Below are 18,866 nucleotides of genomic sequence, written 5' to 3'. Positions count from 1 at the left end.
TATTTATTTTATGAAACTGTAAATTACACGCATGCCTCTGTTACTTCCGGTGCTTCATATTGAGAAATACTGTTGCATTTCTGCGCAAATAACATCATTGTGTAATCGATGAATGTTCCTCATTCGACACAAGATATTCACAGTGACTAGATACTGTAAATACCAAAATGTTCAGCTACTAAAACCAGAAAATGTTTCTTGAGCATCAAATCCTCATATTAGAGTGATTTGTGAAGGATCATGTGACACTGAAGACTGGAGTAATGATGCTGAAAATTCAGCTTTGATCACAGGAATAAATTACACTTTACTATATATTCACATAGACAACAGCTGATTTAATTATTATATATAATATTAATATATTTAATTCATTTTCAAAGGTAATAATCTACGTTTCACAGAAAACGTCACGGCATTGACCCCTAACATATAATCGCTGAGATCTGCACATCACTGAAGTGTAAATAAGCGTTTCTCCTCCCTCACGGTCACTGATTCTGACGGGACAAAGAGCAGAACAGAGCAAGAGCTGCAGGAGTCATGAAGGTCCTCGCTGCTTTCATCTGCATGTGTCTTCTCTTCCAGACCGCCGTGAGTTTCTGTTTCTTTCATCTCATCATATAAGAGAAAATCATGACCATTCAATCAAGTCTGCTTTGGTAATGTCTTGGAAACCTGTGCGAATTATTTTTCCAAACATTTTTGGTGTTGCTGACGCAGAAAGGACACTCCTCATATTATAGTAATGATACAAATGTTTTCATATAATAGAAATATTATATTAATAACAAAAGATTTAGGATTAAAATAATTTAATGTTGTTTTTAAAGTCCCCCTGTGGAGAAATCCAGCTTTTAATGTTGTTTATGTGTGTATGTGGAGTTTTTAACCCGCTTTAAGACAAACCGTGTGTAAATTCATAAGTCGACAGCATTGCTGAGTATTTCCTCCTTAAAACTGCAGTGAACCAAAGACAGTCTCAAAAACACGCTTTGAAATCGCTGGTGTTTCTGACGTCACAAACTACCTTGTAACCAATCAGATCAACGTGTGGGCGGGCTTTAGCATATGATTAACGGGGAACTAGCAGGGGAGTCTGGAGAGAAGCCAGGTTATCCCGGTATATTTTTCTGTAGATATGAACATTCGGGTAGATTTATCAATATAGCGGATGTATGATGTATAACGATGTTATGATGAACTATATGCCTTTCTCCACTGTCGTTCTGAGTTGTTCAAAGCGTTTCTGATGATTGTTAGAAGGCAGACTGAGATGGCGAACGGGAACATGTTTTGTGTAACGTTAGCAACACGTTATTAGCTGTTTGATAACATAGTCGAGCAAAAGGCTAATCATATTAATTACTGTTATGAGTCCGACGTTGTGAAGAGCGACACCATTGTGCAGCGTTTACTACAGTAAGTTGAGTCGATTTAATCTGTGAGCTGCTGTGAGTGAGTGGAGGCGGGGCTAATTAGCATATTCATGGCTCTAAATGAGTCAAGGATGTTGAGTATGTTTCAATCTAAAAATGTAAGATATTTTAAGGCATGAAGATTTTTTTTCTCAGGAAGAAACGTTTAAATGTGTCATTAGGTGATCAAAGATGAGTTTTAAGGGATAGAATGATTACTACAGTATGTGATGGTGCAATTCACATTTGTGATAAAACATTCAGCATCAGAGTTTTGTCTGAGAATTGCGAAAGTTTGCAACTCTGATGAAATTCAGCTCACTTTCTTATGCTCATACTTCATCTGCTTTTTGCTCCTGCTGTTTGTTTCAAATGTGACTTACCAGTTTATCAAACTACTAGCAGACAAATGAATCTCACACAGTTTTTACTAACGTCATGTTCATTTTCCTACAGTATTATTACAGTTTTAACATCATTCACATCGATGGCACATTACTATTGTTATTTATTCAACTACATTAACATGTTAATTATGGAAGCTTGTAATTGCCACTCTTTATCTCACAATTCTGATGTTAAAACTACGATGTTTGTTATTATGAGTTCATAAATTACATTTGCGAGGTAAAAAAGTTACAATTATTCAGTGGTGGAAACAAGCTTCCATGGTTAATGGATTGATGTACATTTGACATTTTAGTTATACGTTTATTTTATCTTATTAGACTCTGGAGGAAGAACCAGCACCCGATGGAATCCAACAGCAAATCCAACAATCTAACTGTCCTGAGTCATTTAAAAGACCAGAGCAATTTCAGAGTGCAGATTCAGTGCCAAAACCAGATTCAGTTCAGGGGGAAAAAACAGATTCACCCTTAAAAGACAAACCGGATCCAAAGTTGGACGAAAAATCAGAGTCAGACTTGGCGGACAAACCAGATCCAAACTTGGAGGAAAAAACAGATTCAGCCTTAAAAGACAAACCAGATCCAAAGTTGGACGAAAAATCTGGGTCAGACTTGGCGGACAAACCGGATCCAAACTTGGAGGAAAAAACAGATTCAGCCTTAAAAGACAAACCAGATCCAAAGTTGGACGAAAAATCTGAGTCAGACTTGGCGGACAAACCAGATCCAAACTTGGAGGAAAAAACAGATTCAGCCTTAAAAGACAAACCAGATCCAAAGTTGGACGAAAAATCTGAGTCAGACTTGGCGGACAAACCAGATCCAAACTTGGAGGAAAAAACAGATTCAGCCTTAAAAGACAAACCAGATCCAAAGTTGGACGAAAAATCAGAGTCAGACTTGGAGGACAAACCAGATCCAAACTTGGAGGAAACACCAAAACCCGAACCCGGCACAAAAGTCAAAACCCAAAAAGAATCTAATGAAAATTTCTTGGGACCGGCTCAGTGTCTGCATCAGAATTACACACGGTTGTCTTGCTCAAAAGTGTTCTGTCCTCCATGGAGGCGATGTATCTCGGGACAGTGTGTCTGTAAGATGCCGTACAAGTGTCCACGTCAGAATAAGCCAGCGTGTACGCTAGACGGATCCCAGTATTACTCCATGTGTCAGGCCAAAGCCATCTCCTGCAGATCCAGCCAGCCCACGTTCTCTCACTTCGGCTCAGTTTGCAAAGGTGAGGACACAATCCTTCATTAACTAAGAGTACGTTTACACGACAACGATATGCTTAAAACGGAGGCCTTTTTCCTTTGAGTTTTCCACGTATAGACGCGCCATTGTCAAAACGATCCACATTCACACGGATCCGCGAAAACGACTGAAAACACTGTATTCTGCTGCCAGGCCAGTAGATGGCGAGGAAACACTATAGATTGAACACATAATACATGTGGATGACGTCATCGTCTTCAGAGATTCACCTTTTCGTTGTTTACACAGAGACCGTTTTCAAAAATCTGCACTTTGAAACCCGTTTTCATAACCCAAAACTCCGTTGTCGTGTAAACGAACGGCCAAAACGCATAAAAAGTTTTACGTTTTTAGTTGAAAATGGTGGTGTGCCTCAGTCTAAGACAGGGGTGTCCAAACTCAGTCCTGGAGGGCCACTGTCCTGCAGAGTTTAGCTCCAACCCCAATTAAACACACCTGAACCAGATAATCAGACCTTGATTATCTGGTTCAGGTGTGTTTAATTGGGGTTGGAGCTAAACTCTGCAGGACAGTGACCCTCCAGGACTGAGTTTGGACACCCCTGGTCTAAGACATGAGCAAAGCCACAAAAAATCCTAATGTTATGAAAACGTTATTTCTGAATGTTCTTTGAATCCTCAAACCGTAGGTTTTTAAATGTTCTAAAAATGTTTTTTCTTGGTTACATATTAAAAAAGTTAACACAAGGACATATGATTTTAAAAACTATTTAACAACTATTTTGTTGACAACTAAATGTGAATATTTTAAAATGTGGATTTTTTTTTGTCATTTTAAATTTAAAATGTGAATTTCTTTTTTTTTAAAAAAGTTATTAATTTAGTTAATTTATAGCCGCTCTGTAGTAAACCGTGTCGTCCAGCTCAGTTCAGTTCTCAAATAATGATGTCAATGCAGGAGATCAATAAACCAACGTCATATATCATACGCACATTAGACAGTCATATCAGAGAGAGTTGAAACTTTGCATGTTTATGACCCTAAATGACATATAAATGATTTCAAGACGATTTCTGACAACTGAAAGAATGTATTGCGCGTCAAACTGACGGGAACTCAAGGTAAGTGTCAGATGATTTGGTGTGTGATTGTACAGTCCTCACCTGTGTGTTTGCACATGTTTGTGTCCAGCGGAGGACAAGGTGGAGGTCCTTCTGAAGAAAATTAACTCTGATAATGTGGTCATGATTAAAACGGCGAAGGGAACAATGCCTGTATGTGGCAAGGACTGGAATATGGCGTCTGCTAATGTCGTTTGCCGAAACCCTCTGAATGAGCCCAGGTAAACACACACACACATCACCACACACACACATCACTACACACAAGAATCCTCTGCACTCCACATGTTTTGGATGTGTTTTTTAAACATGTTTCATGTTACTGCTTCTCTTCTTCTGTCTGTGTCTCAGAGGAGCGGACGCGGCGACTACAATCAATCATTCGTCTTTTGGCAAAGCGTCAGATTGGCCAAAGGAGTGCATGAGGGTTCGCTGCACGGGATCTGAGCTCTCATTGGCTGAGTGCACCATCTTTAATCCCCAGCCAATCACAAAAAGCCCTGAGGTGGCCGTCGCAAAGTGTTACCAACCCAGAGGTGCTTAAAAAATATATATATATCCTATTTTGAAGGGTTAGTTCACCCAAAAATTTAAATAAAAAGTGCATCCATCCATCATAACAGTAATCCACACGGCACCAGGGGTTCATAAAGGCCTTCTGAAGCCAAGAGGTCAAAGCCAGAGGTCAATCTTCATGTGTTGGGTCAGAGGTCACCTGTCATGCGTTGGGTCAGAAGTAACTCGTCATGCGTCAGGTCAGAGGTCACTCTTCATGTGTCGGTTCAGAGGTCACTCGTCATGCATCGGGGTAGAGTTCACTAATGCGTCGGGTCAGAGGTCAATCTTCATGTGTTGGGTCACAGGTCACCCGTCATGCGTCGGGTCAGAGGTCAGTCTTTATGTGTTGGGTCAGAGGTCACTCGTCATGCGTAGGGTCAGAGGTCAATCTTCATGTGTTGGGTCAGAGGTCACTCTTCATGTGTCGGGTCAGAGGTCACTCGTCATGCGTCGGGTCAGAGGTCATGTGTCGGGTCAGAGGTCATGCATCGGGGTAGAGTTCACTAATGCGTTGGGTCAGAGGTCAATCTTCATGTGGTGGGTCAGAGGTCACTCGTCATGCGTAGGGTCAGAGGTCAATCTTCATGTGTTGGGTCAGAGGTCACTCTTCATGTGTCGGGTCAGAGGTCACTCGTCATGCATCGGGTCAGAGGTCATGTGTCGGGTCAGAGGTCATGCATCGGGGTAGAGTTCACTAATGCGTTGGGTCAGAGGTCAATCTTCATGCGTCGGGTCAGAGGTCACTCTTCATGTGTCGGGTCAGAGGTCACCTGTCATGCGTTGGGTCAGAGGTCACTCGTCATGCGTTGGGACAGAGGTCACTCGTCATGCATCGGGTCAGAGGTCACTCTTCCACCGGAACTAGACTTGCATACAGTCGTTACCAGAAGCCAGTGATTAGTTTATAAAGGTATAAATATGGTTGGCTTCAGAAGGCCTTTATGAACCCCTGGATCCGTATGGATTACTGTTATGATGATGGAGGCACTTTTTATGGCTTCAAAATTTCACCATTCACTCCCATTATAAAGCTTGGAAGGGCCAGGACATTTTTTATATAACTCAGATTGTGTTCGGCTGAAAGAAGAAAGTCATATTCACCTAGGATGACTTGAGGTTCAAGTCACCTATGTTTCTCTTTCGATATGGTTCAGTGGCATTGCGTCAGTTTTTGCTGACTATATGCCAGCAGCCATATCACCCTGTAGCCCAGTGGTTCCCAATTCCAGTCCTTGTGACCCACTGCTCTGCACATTTTGTATGTCTCCCTTATTTAACACACCTGAACCAGATCATCAGCTCATTAGGAGAGACTCCATGAACTGAACTGAGTATGTCAGATAAGAGAGACCTACAAAATGTGCAGAGCAGTGGGTCACGAGGACTGGAATTGGGAACCACTGCTGTAGCCCAAGACTGGTTGCCCACTGAAGCTAAGCAGGGCTGAGCCTGGTCAGTAGGTACCTGGATGGGAGACCTCCTAGGAAAACCAGGTTGCTGCTGGAAGAGGTGTTAGTGAGGCCAGCAGGGGGTGCTCACCCTGTGGTCTGTGTGGGTCCTAACGCCCCAGTGTAGTGACGGGGACACTTTACTGCCAAAAGAGCACCGTCCTTCGGATGAGACGTTAAACCGAGGTCCTGACTCTCTGTGGTCATTAAAAATCCCAGGATGTCCTTCGTAAAAGAGTAGGGGTGTAACCCCGGTGTCCTGGCCAAATCTGCCCCTTGGCCTCTGTCCATCATGGCCTCCTAATCATCCCCATACACTGATTGGCTTCATCACTGTCTCCTCTCCACCAGTAAGCTGGTGTGTGGTGGGCGTTCTGGCGCAATATGGCTGCCGTCGCATCATCCCAGTGGAGCTGCACATTGGTGGTGGTTGAGGAGATTCCCCCCTTCTATGTAAAGCGCTTTGAGGTCTCAGAAAAAGCGCTATATAAATGTAACAAATTATTATTATTATTATTATTATTATATGAGGGAAACTCTGTTTCTCTTAAAACTGAAGCCTGATTGGATCACGTCTGTGTGCCTGCAGAGACAACAGGCGTTTCAGGGGCCGACTGTCTATATATGAATATATGTATATATATATATGCCTATGTACGAATTGCAAGATAAAAAGTTGCAATTACCTATTTAAATAATTTTATTCCGTGTAGGAAAAAAGCTTCCATTGTTATCTAACTATTATCGGACATAAAATGTACTTATTTTGCATCTTCACTAGAGTTTTTTTACTGAAAAGTAATTTTATTGATTAGGGCATGATCGACCCCAATAGTACAAAAAGTAACGTTTAATGTAAAGTCATGTTGTGTTATAATCTGCTGACCCTTCTCTCTCTCTCACACACACACACACACTGATGTTTATTCCCTGTGTAGACAAATGCAAGAAGTTCCTCTGTGTGAATGGGAAGTGTTTAATTAGAGGAAAAGTCTGCAATGGCATTGACGACTGTGGAGACAACAGTGATGAGATGTGCTGCCAGAGTGAGTCTCCACTTCCTGTCTCTGTCCGTGACATCATCATTCCTCTTCCTGTTTCCCACAATCCCATCTGTTTCTGAATAAAGCACTATTTATTTTTTAGTGAAATGCATTACATTTGTAATTGTGTTATTAATAGGCTAATAAAAATGTAAGAACATCTTACAGAATTAAAAACGCAAGACTATCCTAATATTCCCGTTTGTGTTGTGAAGGATGTGATGAAACCAAAGCGTTCCACTGTAAGTCGGACGTCTGTATTCCCCGTCAAGCTGTTGGAGACGGAGTCAGGGACTGTCTGGGAGGAGAAGATGAACTGGAAGGTCAGTGAACTCATTTAAGATCTTCTTACTTCAGGATTCAGTTCCAGAACAAGCGTCTCTTTCAACAGGCCTACTCAGACAGGACTAGATCGCCTGAGGAGAGAGTTCACACTTCGTGAATTCAATGGCAACATTTCAAAACATTCAAACCACACCTGTGTTTTCTTCACGCAGTTTGATATATATAAGCAAATATGGAACTAATTACTTACTGTTTTTCATCCCTACCATCCTGTGAGAAATCAAAACCCATCTGAATGTGTCTGTGATTGAGATATATTTATCAAAATGCTTGACGTTCATTAAATACCACAACTAATTTCTCTTTGCGCGGTCCTTTGTTGCCAACATTTGTTTTAATGTGGTTCTGTGCTGCAGGAAATAAAAAAGATATCTTTATCTCACAATTCAGACTTTCTTCTTCCAATTGCGAGTTTATATCTCACCATTCCATGGCCGAAACAAGCTTCCATGGGAATCCCAACCAATGTAAAAATGAAACAAAAGAAATACATAAGGAATTGAAGGTTCAGTCGGTCATACTTGCAGACTTTTAGAAGTGTTTTTGTTACTGAATAACTGCCTGTTCTCTTCTTTGCGTTTCAGAAAACACCAAACAGGTGGAGATTGATCCGTCAATTTTGTTTTCCGATCCAATGTCGGGTGAGAACAAACTCTTATGACATCCAATGTCTGACACTTCAGCAAACAAAAACCTCCAGAAGATCAGACAGCAACATCCGGGCCACATCCGGGCCACATCCGGTACATGTGGATTCAATGCGTACCAGATGTGGGCCGGATCTGGGCCGACAGGGAACGTTCTGTCAAGGTTCTCTCAGCGTTATGAACAAACGTTCTTCCAGTTACAATAATAGAACATTCATGCAAAGCCATCTGGGCTGCGTTCTCCGATAACGTTGTCTCTTAGCGCGCTACGAAGACTCAAAAGGTACACCTTAACTACAGGTATACATTTCCTACGTGTGTTCTCCGAACTATACCTTAGGATGTTGCTTAAGGTAAACCTTCTTAAGTTCGACCTTAGCAGGTGCTGTCCATGGTGGAGGTGCTGAATAGGTTGATATCGATGCCTCGATGATCGATTGTGCGCTCTTTCCTTCACAGCGGTATAGGTAAAGTATTGAGAAAACAATGTTCTTTATAAAGAAGCGTTTTAGAAATAGTACAAACTGCATTTATCGGGGCTCATTGAAATATGTACATGCAGAAATAAATATGAGTATGTGTTTATAATTTAGCAAGTGTGCAATCCCAAACCCTCACGGCCATAAGTGTGTTAATGTTCTCCACAACGTATGCTGATTATCCAATGGTCTCTTCTGACATGGTAGTCAGTGGACTAAAGTGTTCTCTTATAAAGTAGTTGACATACACTAACTGGCTCCGCGGACGGCGCCGTCTTTGATTTAAAACAAGTACTCGCTGTCTCGCTGCCATAGCTATAAAGTTTGAGTAAACTCATCTTTCTTTATATAGACTCCTAAGCCTTTTCTGTCAAATGGTTCGCCAGCTGATGTGCCTTAGGATAGTAATTAAAAAAGCTAACAACCATTAGTGTATGGAAACTTTATTAATGAAAACACTTACACTGGGTGTAGGCTATAACAACTTAAGTATTTTATGTGTAAAATTTTAAAGTAAAGTAAAAATGTAATTTTAATACTAAATCAGATTTTATATTAAATGTTCATATAAAATTTTCTATGTGTAATTAAACTGCGATGTAAAAAAGCTTTTTGCGTAGTGGTGGCCACTAGCGGTATGAACCGTCAGCAGCGATAAGGTATAGCTAAGAGCGCTCCAGACCAACCTTACGAACGTATGACTTACAGAAGGTATACTTAACTAAGAAGGTTTCGGAAAACACGTATTAACGATAAGGTACTTCTTTAGGTACAACTTAAGAACGACGTAGCGTTAAGGTAGTTTCGGAGAACGCAGCCCTGGTCTTTAATAATGTTCTCAAAAAGTTACAAAACATTATTTATACATCATTCAAGGGATGTTTTTTCTGAAATGTTTTAGTTGGATGTTGGATCTAACGGTTTTTAAATGTTACTACTTGTTTCAGAAGTTTCAGAAGATTCAAAAAAAACGTTCCCATAATGTTTGAAGAATGGAATGTTCCATTAACGTTCACATAACCAGGAAAAACGTTTTGGAAACATTTAAAAAACTGGACATTTTGAACATTCAGGGAACATTCAGAAATAATGTTTTGCAACTTAATGGGAACGTTAGCAAAACATTCTTTAGAATGTATTTTGTTAGCTGGGCAAATGTAGATGTATCTGGAGTATCTCCACAGGCTTCCTTCAGCTGAATCAACACATGTTGTTCCAGAGATCAGAACAATCCGTTCGTTTACCGAGAGCCAGTTGCAGTGTGGCGTTCCCAATATGGAGTATGCTTACAAACAAGAGGAGGACGCGACTCCACGTCAACGCAGAAAACGCTTAGTCGGAGGGGAAGAGGCCTTACCGGTCAGTCGTGAAACACACAGAAACACTAGGGCTGGGCAGAATGATGATATATATTGAGTTTTCCACTTTCTGGCCAATCTCTTTCTTTAAAAAGATGTGCAAGAATCCAGATTGCCAAAGACCAAAACCTTTAATTCAGTTGATAAAACATACAAGCTTCTGATCATACTTTTATATAGTGTTTCTTTTATATAATATACAAACACGTAACTATCATCAAATAAAGATTCAAACAATCTGTTTTGGTGCAAAGTGACACAATACGTTTCAAAATCGTTTTGAAAAAACAAAAAAAAACCACATATTGACCCAGCTAATGTTCTCAGAACTAGGCAAGGTTATGAACAAACATTCTTCCAGAAATGTTCGTTTAAAGTTATCTGATCTTTTATAATGTTCACTAAAACATTATTTATACATCGTTCATGGAATGTTTTTTTTTTCTGAATCGTTTCAGAAAACTTTTAAAGGTAATCCCATAATGTTTACAAAATGGAATGTTCCCTTAATGTTCGCATAACCAAGACTAACGTTTTTAAAACAAGCCTCTCACCTTCGAGTATACAAAACGAGCCAATGGCAAGAAAATGCCATGGGTCTGCGGAATTTGCATAGCATAACTCCGCCCCACCTCGTGGGTATATAAGGAAGTACGCTGGCAACATGCAGATTTGTTTTCGCTTCGGAGCCATGAGTTCTCTTCACTCCTGCAAGCCATTCTGAATCATCTTCACTGTACGAGACGAGCGGCTCTTCAGTGTGTTGGAGTGACGGCGCGTTCCAGCGAGATCGCATTGCCTCTGCTGAGCTTTTTCCTCTCTCTAAAAGATCTGCACACGGCACGTCTTTTTCAAGACGGCTCGCCCGTATATTTACTGGATGTGGGCGCGTGATTCATCTGCCTAACGGTCACGAGCGCTGTTTCGCGTGTTGGGCTTAATCACGCTCGGCAGCGCTCGTGGATGAGTCATGTTTTCATTGCGGTAACATGACCATTGTGATGTTTATAGATCGAGACTCAATGATCTCCGTGTGAGAGTCTCCTCTGCCACACCCCAATCTATCTCTTCCTCGAGAGGGGATACTTTGGCTGGTGGCCAGGGGGGGGGACCAGTGTTGTGGGTAACGTATGGGGGTGGTGTGGCGCAATGGATAAGACACATGCCTTTGGTGTGAGAGACCCGGGTTCGAATCCACTGTGAGACACCAATGTGTCCCTGAGCAAGACACTTAACCCCAGTTGCTCCAGAGGCGTGCGACCTCTGACATATATAGCAATTGTAAGTCGCTTTGGATAAAAGCGTCAGCTAAATGAATAAATGTAAATGTAAAATGTAAAATGTAACGCGTTACAAAGTAACGCGTTAGAGTACTCTAATTACCTTTTTCGTGAAATGTGTAACTTAACGCGTTAGTTTCTTGCGTTAAGTAATCAGTAACTTCGTTATTTTTTTTAAAAAGCAATCCGTTATTTAAGGAAAGGAAAATCCCGACTGCAGCCTGCTTTTTGTCAGACAGTAGGCTTAGGTCTACTTTGCCACCTGCGGGTATATCAGCGGAGCCGAAGCGCTGTGATCGTAAAGTCAATGGCTGTGATACGTCTGTGCCCTGCATGCGCCTGAGTCTGACCCTGTGTGTGTGTGTGTGTGTGTGTGTGTGTGTGTGTGTGTGTGTGTGTGTGTGTGTGTGTGTGTGTGTGTTTTTTTTTTTTTGAACTCCCGGCAAGATGGCAGAGAAGACAGCGTTTGGATTATGGAAGTACGCACATCATGTTCAATTTGTCAACGAAAAGGAAAAGAAAATGCACACTCTGCGTTGGTGAAAAGCTTCTGTCGACCGCCAAAAATTTAATTCGGTTTGTAATCATTTTTGTTTGACAGGCAGCTGTTAATTTCGGTTAGATCGTTGACTGGTTGTTCATTTCTAAATGGATTTAAATCTGCAAGCCTGTTTACCTCAGGTTGTGTTTACAAGTAAGCACACTTGATACACTTTGATAACTGCATTAGATTTAAAGAAAAAATCAGGAGTTATCTTGTATGGTGCTCATATACAGTAGCCTAGGCTACCCGGGCTGGGTAGGTGCGAATTTTGATTAATATGTTCTGTGATAATAAATAAATAAATAAAACGCCATGTGGAATAGCCTATTGCTGACTGTCTTTCCTGTTATTGTTATCCTGCAGTGTTAATTTAGTCGGATGACTGACGTTATTCATTGTCAGGAGTCACGACTTCTAGGTGCATTTAAAGGGGCCGGGGGCTGTGTCTGTCATGTGTGAGCCGCTGCAAACGGCTTTTAATTTTTGGTAACGCATGAGTACTCTAACGCGTTACTTTTATGAATAGATAACGCTGTAACGTAACTGATTACTTTTAATTGATGGTAATGTTGTAACCTAATTAACTACTTTCCAAAGTAACTATACCCAACACTGGGGGGGACCCAGTGTTTTCATTCGGGGCTCCAGCAGGTGGTGTCATGTCACTCACAGCATCGCAAGGCGGGCTTGATTCCTCTGGAAATGAGGATTCGACTGCATTGCCTCTCTCGGGAGTGTCAGCGTTAGTCGAGTCAGATCCAGAGCTGATGGCCATGCTTTCCCGGGCAGCTGAAAGCATCGGTTGGAGTGGCGCCGCCCTCCCCCCAAGCACTGTAGGCTTGACGATTGGTTCCTGGGTGCGTGTTGCTCTACAGCACTCACCCCCAGTGCCTTTCTCCTGGACGTGCATCAGGACGCCTCCAACTAGCGAGAGTCCCCGTGACTTATCACGGCCCGCGGGCGTCCTCCGCTTTCGCTGCACTCGATCGTGGCGTGGCGATCGTGGCGATCATGGGCTGTATGTTCTCTAACACTATCGTGGCACAGTCATGCAGTGCTGTGTGTCGCCTTCGCCTTCACTGACCTCGCTCTACGGGCGACATCGGCGGTGTGGTTGAGGACTGTACCCTACAGTCTTCGACCCCCCAGAAGCAGACTGATGCCTTCTGCACCAACGGTCATCCGTCCGTGCGGTCTCCTTAGTCTGCTTCCTGCCGAGGTCACCACCCTGTGGCCCCTCCCCTCGAGTCTTCGCTGGCCCCGAGCAGGAGAGGGTTGCAGGAGGGGGCAGCACCACCCGTCTCCGCCCCTTAGCCGGCTAAATGCCTGGCTAGGCAGCACTCTTGAGACAAGTGGCTTGCTCGGTGGTGTGGTTGAGGACTGCACCCAACAGTCTTCGACCCCCCCGAAGCGGACTGAGGCCTTCTGCACCAACGGTCATCCGTCCGTACGGTCTCCTTAGTCTGCTTCCCACCGAGGCCGCCTCTCTGCGGCTCCTCCCCTCGAGCCTTCACCAGCCCCGGGCAGGAGGAGGATGCAGAAGGGCCCCTGCCAGAGCACGCCCCCGTGGAACTCTGGTCCTTCCCTGACCTCCTCTGGTAGGACGCGGCTAATGACCGTGCCCCCCACACTGGGCCGGTCGACTGGCTGATCCTAGCTCACTCTTGAGACCAGGTTTGCGAACACAGGGACCTAGTGCTCCGGAACCTAGCTCATCTGGGCCTTCGGGTCAACTGGGAGAAGAGCAAACTCTGCCCCGTGCAGAGGATCTCTTTTCTCGGTATGGAAATCGGCTCGGTCGCCATGTGCGCGCAGCTTACAAGTAAGTGTGTGCAGTCACTGCTGACTTGCCTGAGACAGTTCGAGGGCAAGAGTGCGGTTCCACTGAAATTATTTCAGAGGCTCCTGGGGCATATGGCATCCACAGCAACGCTGCTCGGATTGCTTCATATGAGACCGCTTCAGCACTGGCTTCGCGATCGAGTCCCGAGGTGGGCATGGCAACACGGCACGCTCCGAGTACCTGTTACTCCGACCTGCCGTCAGACCTTCACCCCGTGGACGAACTTCAGTTTTCTACGGGCCGTAGTGCCCCTAGAAGCTCCTCAAGTATGCGTTTCCCCCAGTGAGCCTTCTTGCACAGACCCTGTGCAAGATCAGGGAGGACGAGGAGCAGGTCATTTTGGTTGCCCCTTATTGGCACAACCGGACCTGGTTCTCCAAACTTGTACTCCTCTCGACAGCACTTCCCTGGCCAATTCCTCTTTTCTCAGGGACGGGGCACCCTGTGGCACCCTCGCCCCGATTTTTGGAACCTCCACATGTGGCTCCTGGACGGAACGAGGCAGGTTTGAGTACCCTACCACCTATGGTGGTGGCTACCATCACTTCCGCTAGAGCATCGTCCACGAGACATGCCTATGCGTTGAAGTGGAACCTCTTCGTCAATTGGTGTTCTTCCCGCCGAGAAGACCCCTCAAAATGCCCGATCAGTGTCGTGCTTTCCTTCCTGCAAGAAGGGTTGGAGCGAAGTCTGTCTCCCTCCACCCTAAAGTGTATGTTGCCGCTATTGCCGCACATCACCATGCAGTTGAAGGTAAGTCTCTGGGAAAGCACGACCTGATCATCAGGTACCTGAGAGGATCGAGGAGACTCAGTGGTGCTAACTGCCCTGCAGAGTGCTCCCTTTGAGCCTCTGCAGTCAGTGGAGCTTAAGTTCCTGTCAATGAAGACAGCGCTCCTGGTTGCATTGGCCTCCATTAAGAGGGTAGGGTCCTGCAGGCATTTTCGGTTGACAAAGGGTACCTGGAATTCGGGCCAGCTAACTCTCACGTGATCCCGAGACCCAGCCTGGATACGTGCCCAAGGTTCCCACCACACCCTTTCGAGACCAGGTGGTGAACCTGCAAGCGCTGCCCTCGGAGGAGGCAGACCCAGCCTTGGCACTGTTCTGTCCAGTACGCGCCCTCCGTGCTTACGTAGACAGAACGCAGTGTTTCAGGACCTCAGACCAGCTCTTTGTCTGTTATGGTGGGAGCTGAAGGGAAAGGCTCTCTCCAAGCAAATGCCCCCCCCCCCCCCCCCCCCCCCCCCCCCTTCGGGCTGGCACTGATTGCATATTTCCACTGAGATATGCTTCCCAGTGTACCCTGATATTCCTGTGATAAGTTGGAGTCCTTCGTCCGTGCCAGTCTCACGACAGGGAGCTCAGACTTACGCAGGGCACTGGAAGACAGCCGAGGTGGCGTGATTAGACTGGGAACCCCATTCGTCGTCACTGACGTCACTCGTAGTGACCATGAAAGGGAACGTCTCGTTATGTATGTAACCCTCGTTCCCTGAGTAGGGAACGGAGACGTTACATCTCCCTGCCACTTCCGCTAGAACGCTGGAACGCCGGAGTTCAGTCTCGGTTCCTCAGCGGAGAAACATATCTGCATGTTGCCAGCGTACTTCCTTATATACCCACGAGGTGGGGTGGAGTTACACTATGCAAATTCCGAAGACCCATTGGCTCGTTTTGTATACTCGAAGGTGAGAGGCTTTCTAAGCGAAACCCCATTCGTCGTCACTGACGTAATGTCTCTGTTCCCTACTCAGGGAACAGGGGTTACATACGTAAACGAGACGTTATCATTATAGTTAGTGTCCACTGGTGGAAACGTTAATATAGTTATTGTTATAGTTATCGTCCGCTGGTGTGGATGCTAATATAGTTATCCTTATAGGTATCGTCCACTGGTGGAGACGTTAATATAGTTATAGTTATCGTTATAGTTATCGTCGACTGGTGTGAATGCTAATACAGTTAATTGTATAGTTATCATCCGCTGGTGTGGACACTAATACAGTTATTGTTATAGTAATAGTTGTCGTCCACCGCTATGAATGCTAATACAGTTATCGTTATAGTTATCGTCCACTGGTGGAGATGCTAATATAGTTATCGTTATAGTTATCATCTGCTGGTGTGGATGCTAATATAGTTAGCCCGTTTGCTTGTACAATATCAACAATGTAGCTTAATCAGTAAACTGTCAAAATTTCACTTAGCATAAAAAAATGCCTCATTGTTTTGGTTTGACCCCTGTGTGTGACCTTTGCCCCTGCAGACTCAGATACAGTGGCAGGTGGCCATTCAGGACGAAGGCTCGATCCACTGTGGAGGGGCGTATCTGGGCGGCTGCTGGGTTTTGACCGCCGCCCACTGCGTCAGGTACAACCAATTGGTAATGGTGGGCAGATCGAGGCTTCGTGGAACTCTGAAACAGTTGAAGCAAATGTGCCGTAGTGAGTCGAGGCTTCGAAACAATCCGACACTCGTCTCCACGGTGACCCCTAGTGGTCAGAACAGTTTAAATGCAACAAAAACCTGGGCCAAACATGCATAAAAACTTTTAAACCAAACATGCATAAACCTTTTACAAATCTATTGCAATTTTTTAATCAAATGCAATTATCTAATCATCTAATTTCGATTATTGAGCGTTTATGTTCTCTCATCAATAGTCAGGGTTTGTTTTATGAATGGCTCAGCTAAACAGGCCAATAAGAGACTATTAACTACCATTATTCATTTTAATTATACTAATGTCTAATTAAAATGTCTACAAATGTATAAAACTGATTAGAGATCAGGTAAAACCTACAGACACTTGTTCATTGGTCCTCAATGAATCCCCAAGCCTCCAGCGGTGAACCATTGATATTTGATACACTCTCCGAACCATTGATTCGGAACAAAGGATTCGTAAAGGTTTCGAAGCTTCACGAAGCAGTGTTTTAAAATTGCCATAACTACCAATCAGCACACGTTTTGATCAACCTATACAGAACAGCGACTGAGAAACAGTTGTGCATTTGCGTGTCGTGTGTTTAGGCCCAAACCAAAGTCCTACCGAATCAAATTCTCTCTCTGGAAGAAGCTTCGTAAGCAGTCGACGACAGACAGCATCCCGGTGAAGAACATCATCATCCATCATGAATATAACGCACAAACCTACGCCAACGACATCGCTCTGGTGCAGCTAGAGCCGCTGAATCTATTGGACACGTGTATGCATGATAACCCAGCGGTGCGAGCCGTGTGTGTGCCCTGGTCCACACAACAGTTCCAGCCCAGCGACACCTGCACCATCTCCGGCTGGGGCCGTGACAGAGGTTCGGCTACACGCTGCCATGCAGAACACCATCATAAGATCATTAGTCAAGATTTAGTTTTAATCCATTCATCCTGTTTTAATTTTAAAGGGATAGTTCAGCCAAAAATGAATAATTGATTTAGCATGATTTACTCTCCCTCAAGTCATCCTAGGTGTATATGACATTATTCTTTCAGACGAACACAATCAGAGTTATATAAAAAAATGTCCTGGCTTTTCTAATACACATCATACACATAGCATGAGGGTGAGTACATCATGGGCTAATTTTCATATTTGGGTAAACTATCCCTTTAATATTATATTATTTAATAGTATCGTTATTGGTGTGAACAGGGTTTTAGATTATTTTAATCTGAAAGTTGTTTTAATCCAGTGGGGTGGGGTTACAGGTCTGGTTTTATTGTCTCTATGTCTGTTTGTTTAAAGCGGGAATGTCAGCAGCGATTCTAAAATGGGCAAATGTGACGATTATTGGTGACTGCAAGAATTATTACAAGGACCGTTTCCTCCCTGGAATGGAGTGTGCAGGTATGAGTGTGTGTGTGTGTGCGCAAGTGTGTATGTGTGAGTGAGTGTGTGTGTGCGTGTGTGTGCGCGTGTGTGTGGGTGTGTGTGTGTGTGTGCGAGTGTGTGTGTGCGTGCGTGTGTGCGTGCTTGTGTGTGTGTGATTGACTAAACACTAAAATTTGTGATCATACGCAGAATATAATACTGCCTGCACATGATATCAGAATCATCGTAAATTCAAGTTTCCTCATCAGGAAATTAGACATGAACGGCCTCTCAAATTGTATTTATGATTGGGAAACTCAGAGATCATTTTCAGAACCCATAAACTTCTTTCTCCTTCAAAATTTCACATTTAATTCAATGTGTTACTTGCCATTTCTTTGCAAATTTACCAGCAATTTCTGAGTGCAAATGTTTCAAAACCAACTGTAAATCAGCAGATAAGTAGCAAAGCATTCGTAAAGCTATTATATGAACTTGTACTGTAGGCCTGTACTTCTGTAATTAATGTTTAAGCCTTTGTTTATTTAACGGAACAGTGCCATGTGCATAGTGATTCTTGGTTCACCGGTTCCTGGTCTCTCATTGGTTGTGCTCTGTGTCAGGTGACCTGGAGGGGAAGGTGGACTCCTGTCAGGGCGACTCTGGAGGGCCGCTGGTGTGTAAAGACGCTTCTGGCGTGTCGTACGTGTGGGGAATAGTGAGCTGGGGTGATAAATGTGGCGAACCCAATTATCCTGGGGTCTACACAAAAGTGGCACATTATTTCGACTGGATCCGCTTCCACACAGGCTGGCCGGCTGTAACCAAATATAACCAGTAAAATTAACTGGTTAACATTTGCCGATTGATGTTACTGTATGTGCTTTTCTTTGTTGTTGCTATTAAACTGCTTATTATACATTTATCAGGCGATTTAAAGCTCAGTCCTGTTTCTTCTTTTGTTTCCATGTATTTCATAGTTTGTGGTGTTTCTGAGAAATTAAATGTTTATGTTGCATTTCTGATGTGAATTATTCCACAAATAAATAATTATATTAGCAAATAACTGGATTCTTTTTTTCTTTTTTTTTCTTGACAATACAAACATTTGTTCATGTTTCCTGTACTTTTTTCTGAAAATTTTCTGTAATTTTATCCTTATACACTGATAAATTCACTGTAGTGTTGTAGTCATTTATTGTTTCTACATATTTCAAACTATGAGAATTCTATAAAAACAAATGAAATGTTCATGAAGAATCAGTTGCACTTCCTGGAATAAACTGGTTCATTCGTTTGACCACCAGATGCCAGGACTCTCCTGAGGGGTCCGGTTCTGTCAA

General features: G+C 43.5%; 1 protein-coding gene across 1 annotated transcript; it reads left to right on the top strand.

Annotated features, from left to right (window-relative positions):
• Window positions 1-263: 263 nt before the first annotated feature.
• Window positions 264-18,589, top strand: LOC311302545 (complement factor I-like). Its single transcript, XM_084428522.1, has 12 exons — window positions 264-594; window positions 2,147-3,065; window positions 4,235-4,385; window positions 4,516-4,700; window positions 7,109-7,216; window positions 7,429-7,536; window positions 8,143-8,199; window positions 9,904-10,043; window positions 15,979-16,082; window positions 16,746-17,026; window positions 17,458-17,559; window positions 18,147-18,589. The coding sequence occupies exons 1-12, from the start codon at window positions 544-546 to the stop codon at window positions 18,362-18,364; spliced, it is 2,424 nt and encodes an 807-aa protein (XP_084284648.1). The 5' UTR covers window positions 264-543; the 3' UTR covers window positions 18,365-18,589.
• Window positions 18,590-18,866: the final 277 nt, after the last annotated feature.

Source organism: Rutilus rutilus (assembly GCF_951802725.1).
Source record: "Rutilus rutilus genome assembly, chromosome: 13".
NCBI lineage: Eukaryota > Metazoa > Chordata > Actinopteri > Cypriniformes > Leuciscidae > Rutilus > Rutilus rutilus.
Note: the sequence above shows the minus strand (reverse complement) of the source record. Positions and strands in the feature narration are given on the sequence as shown.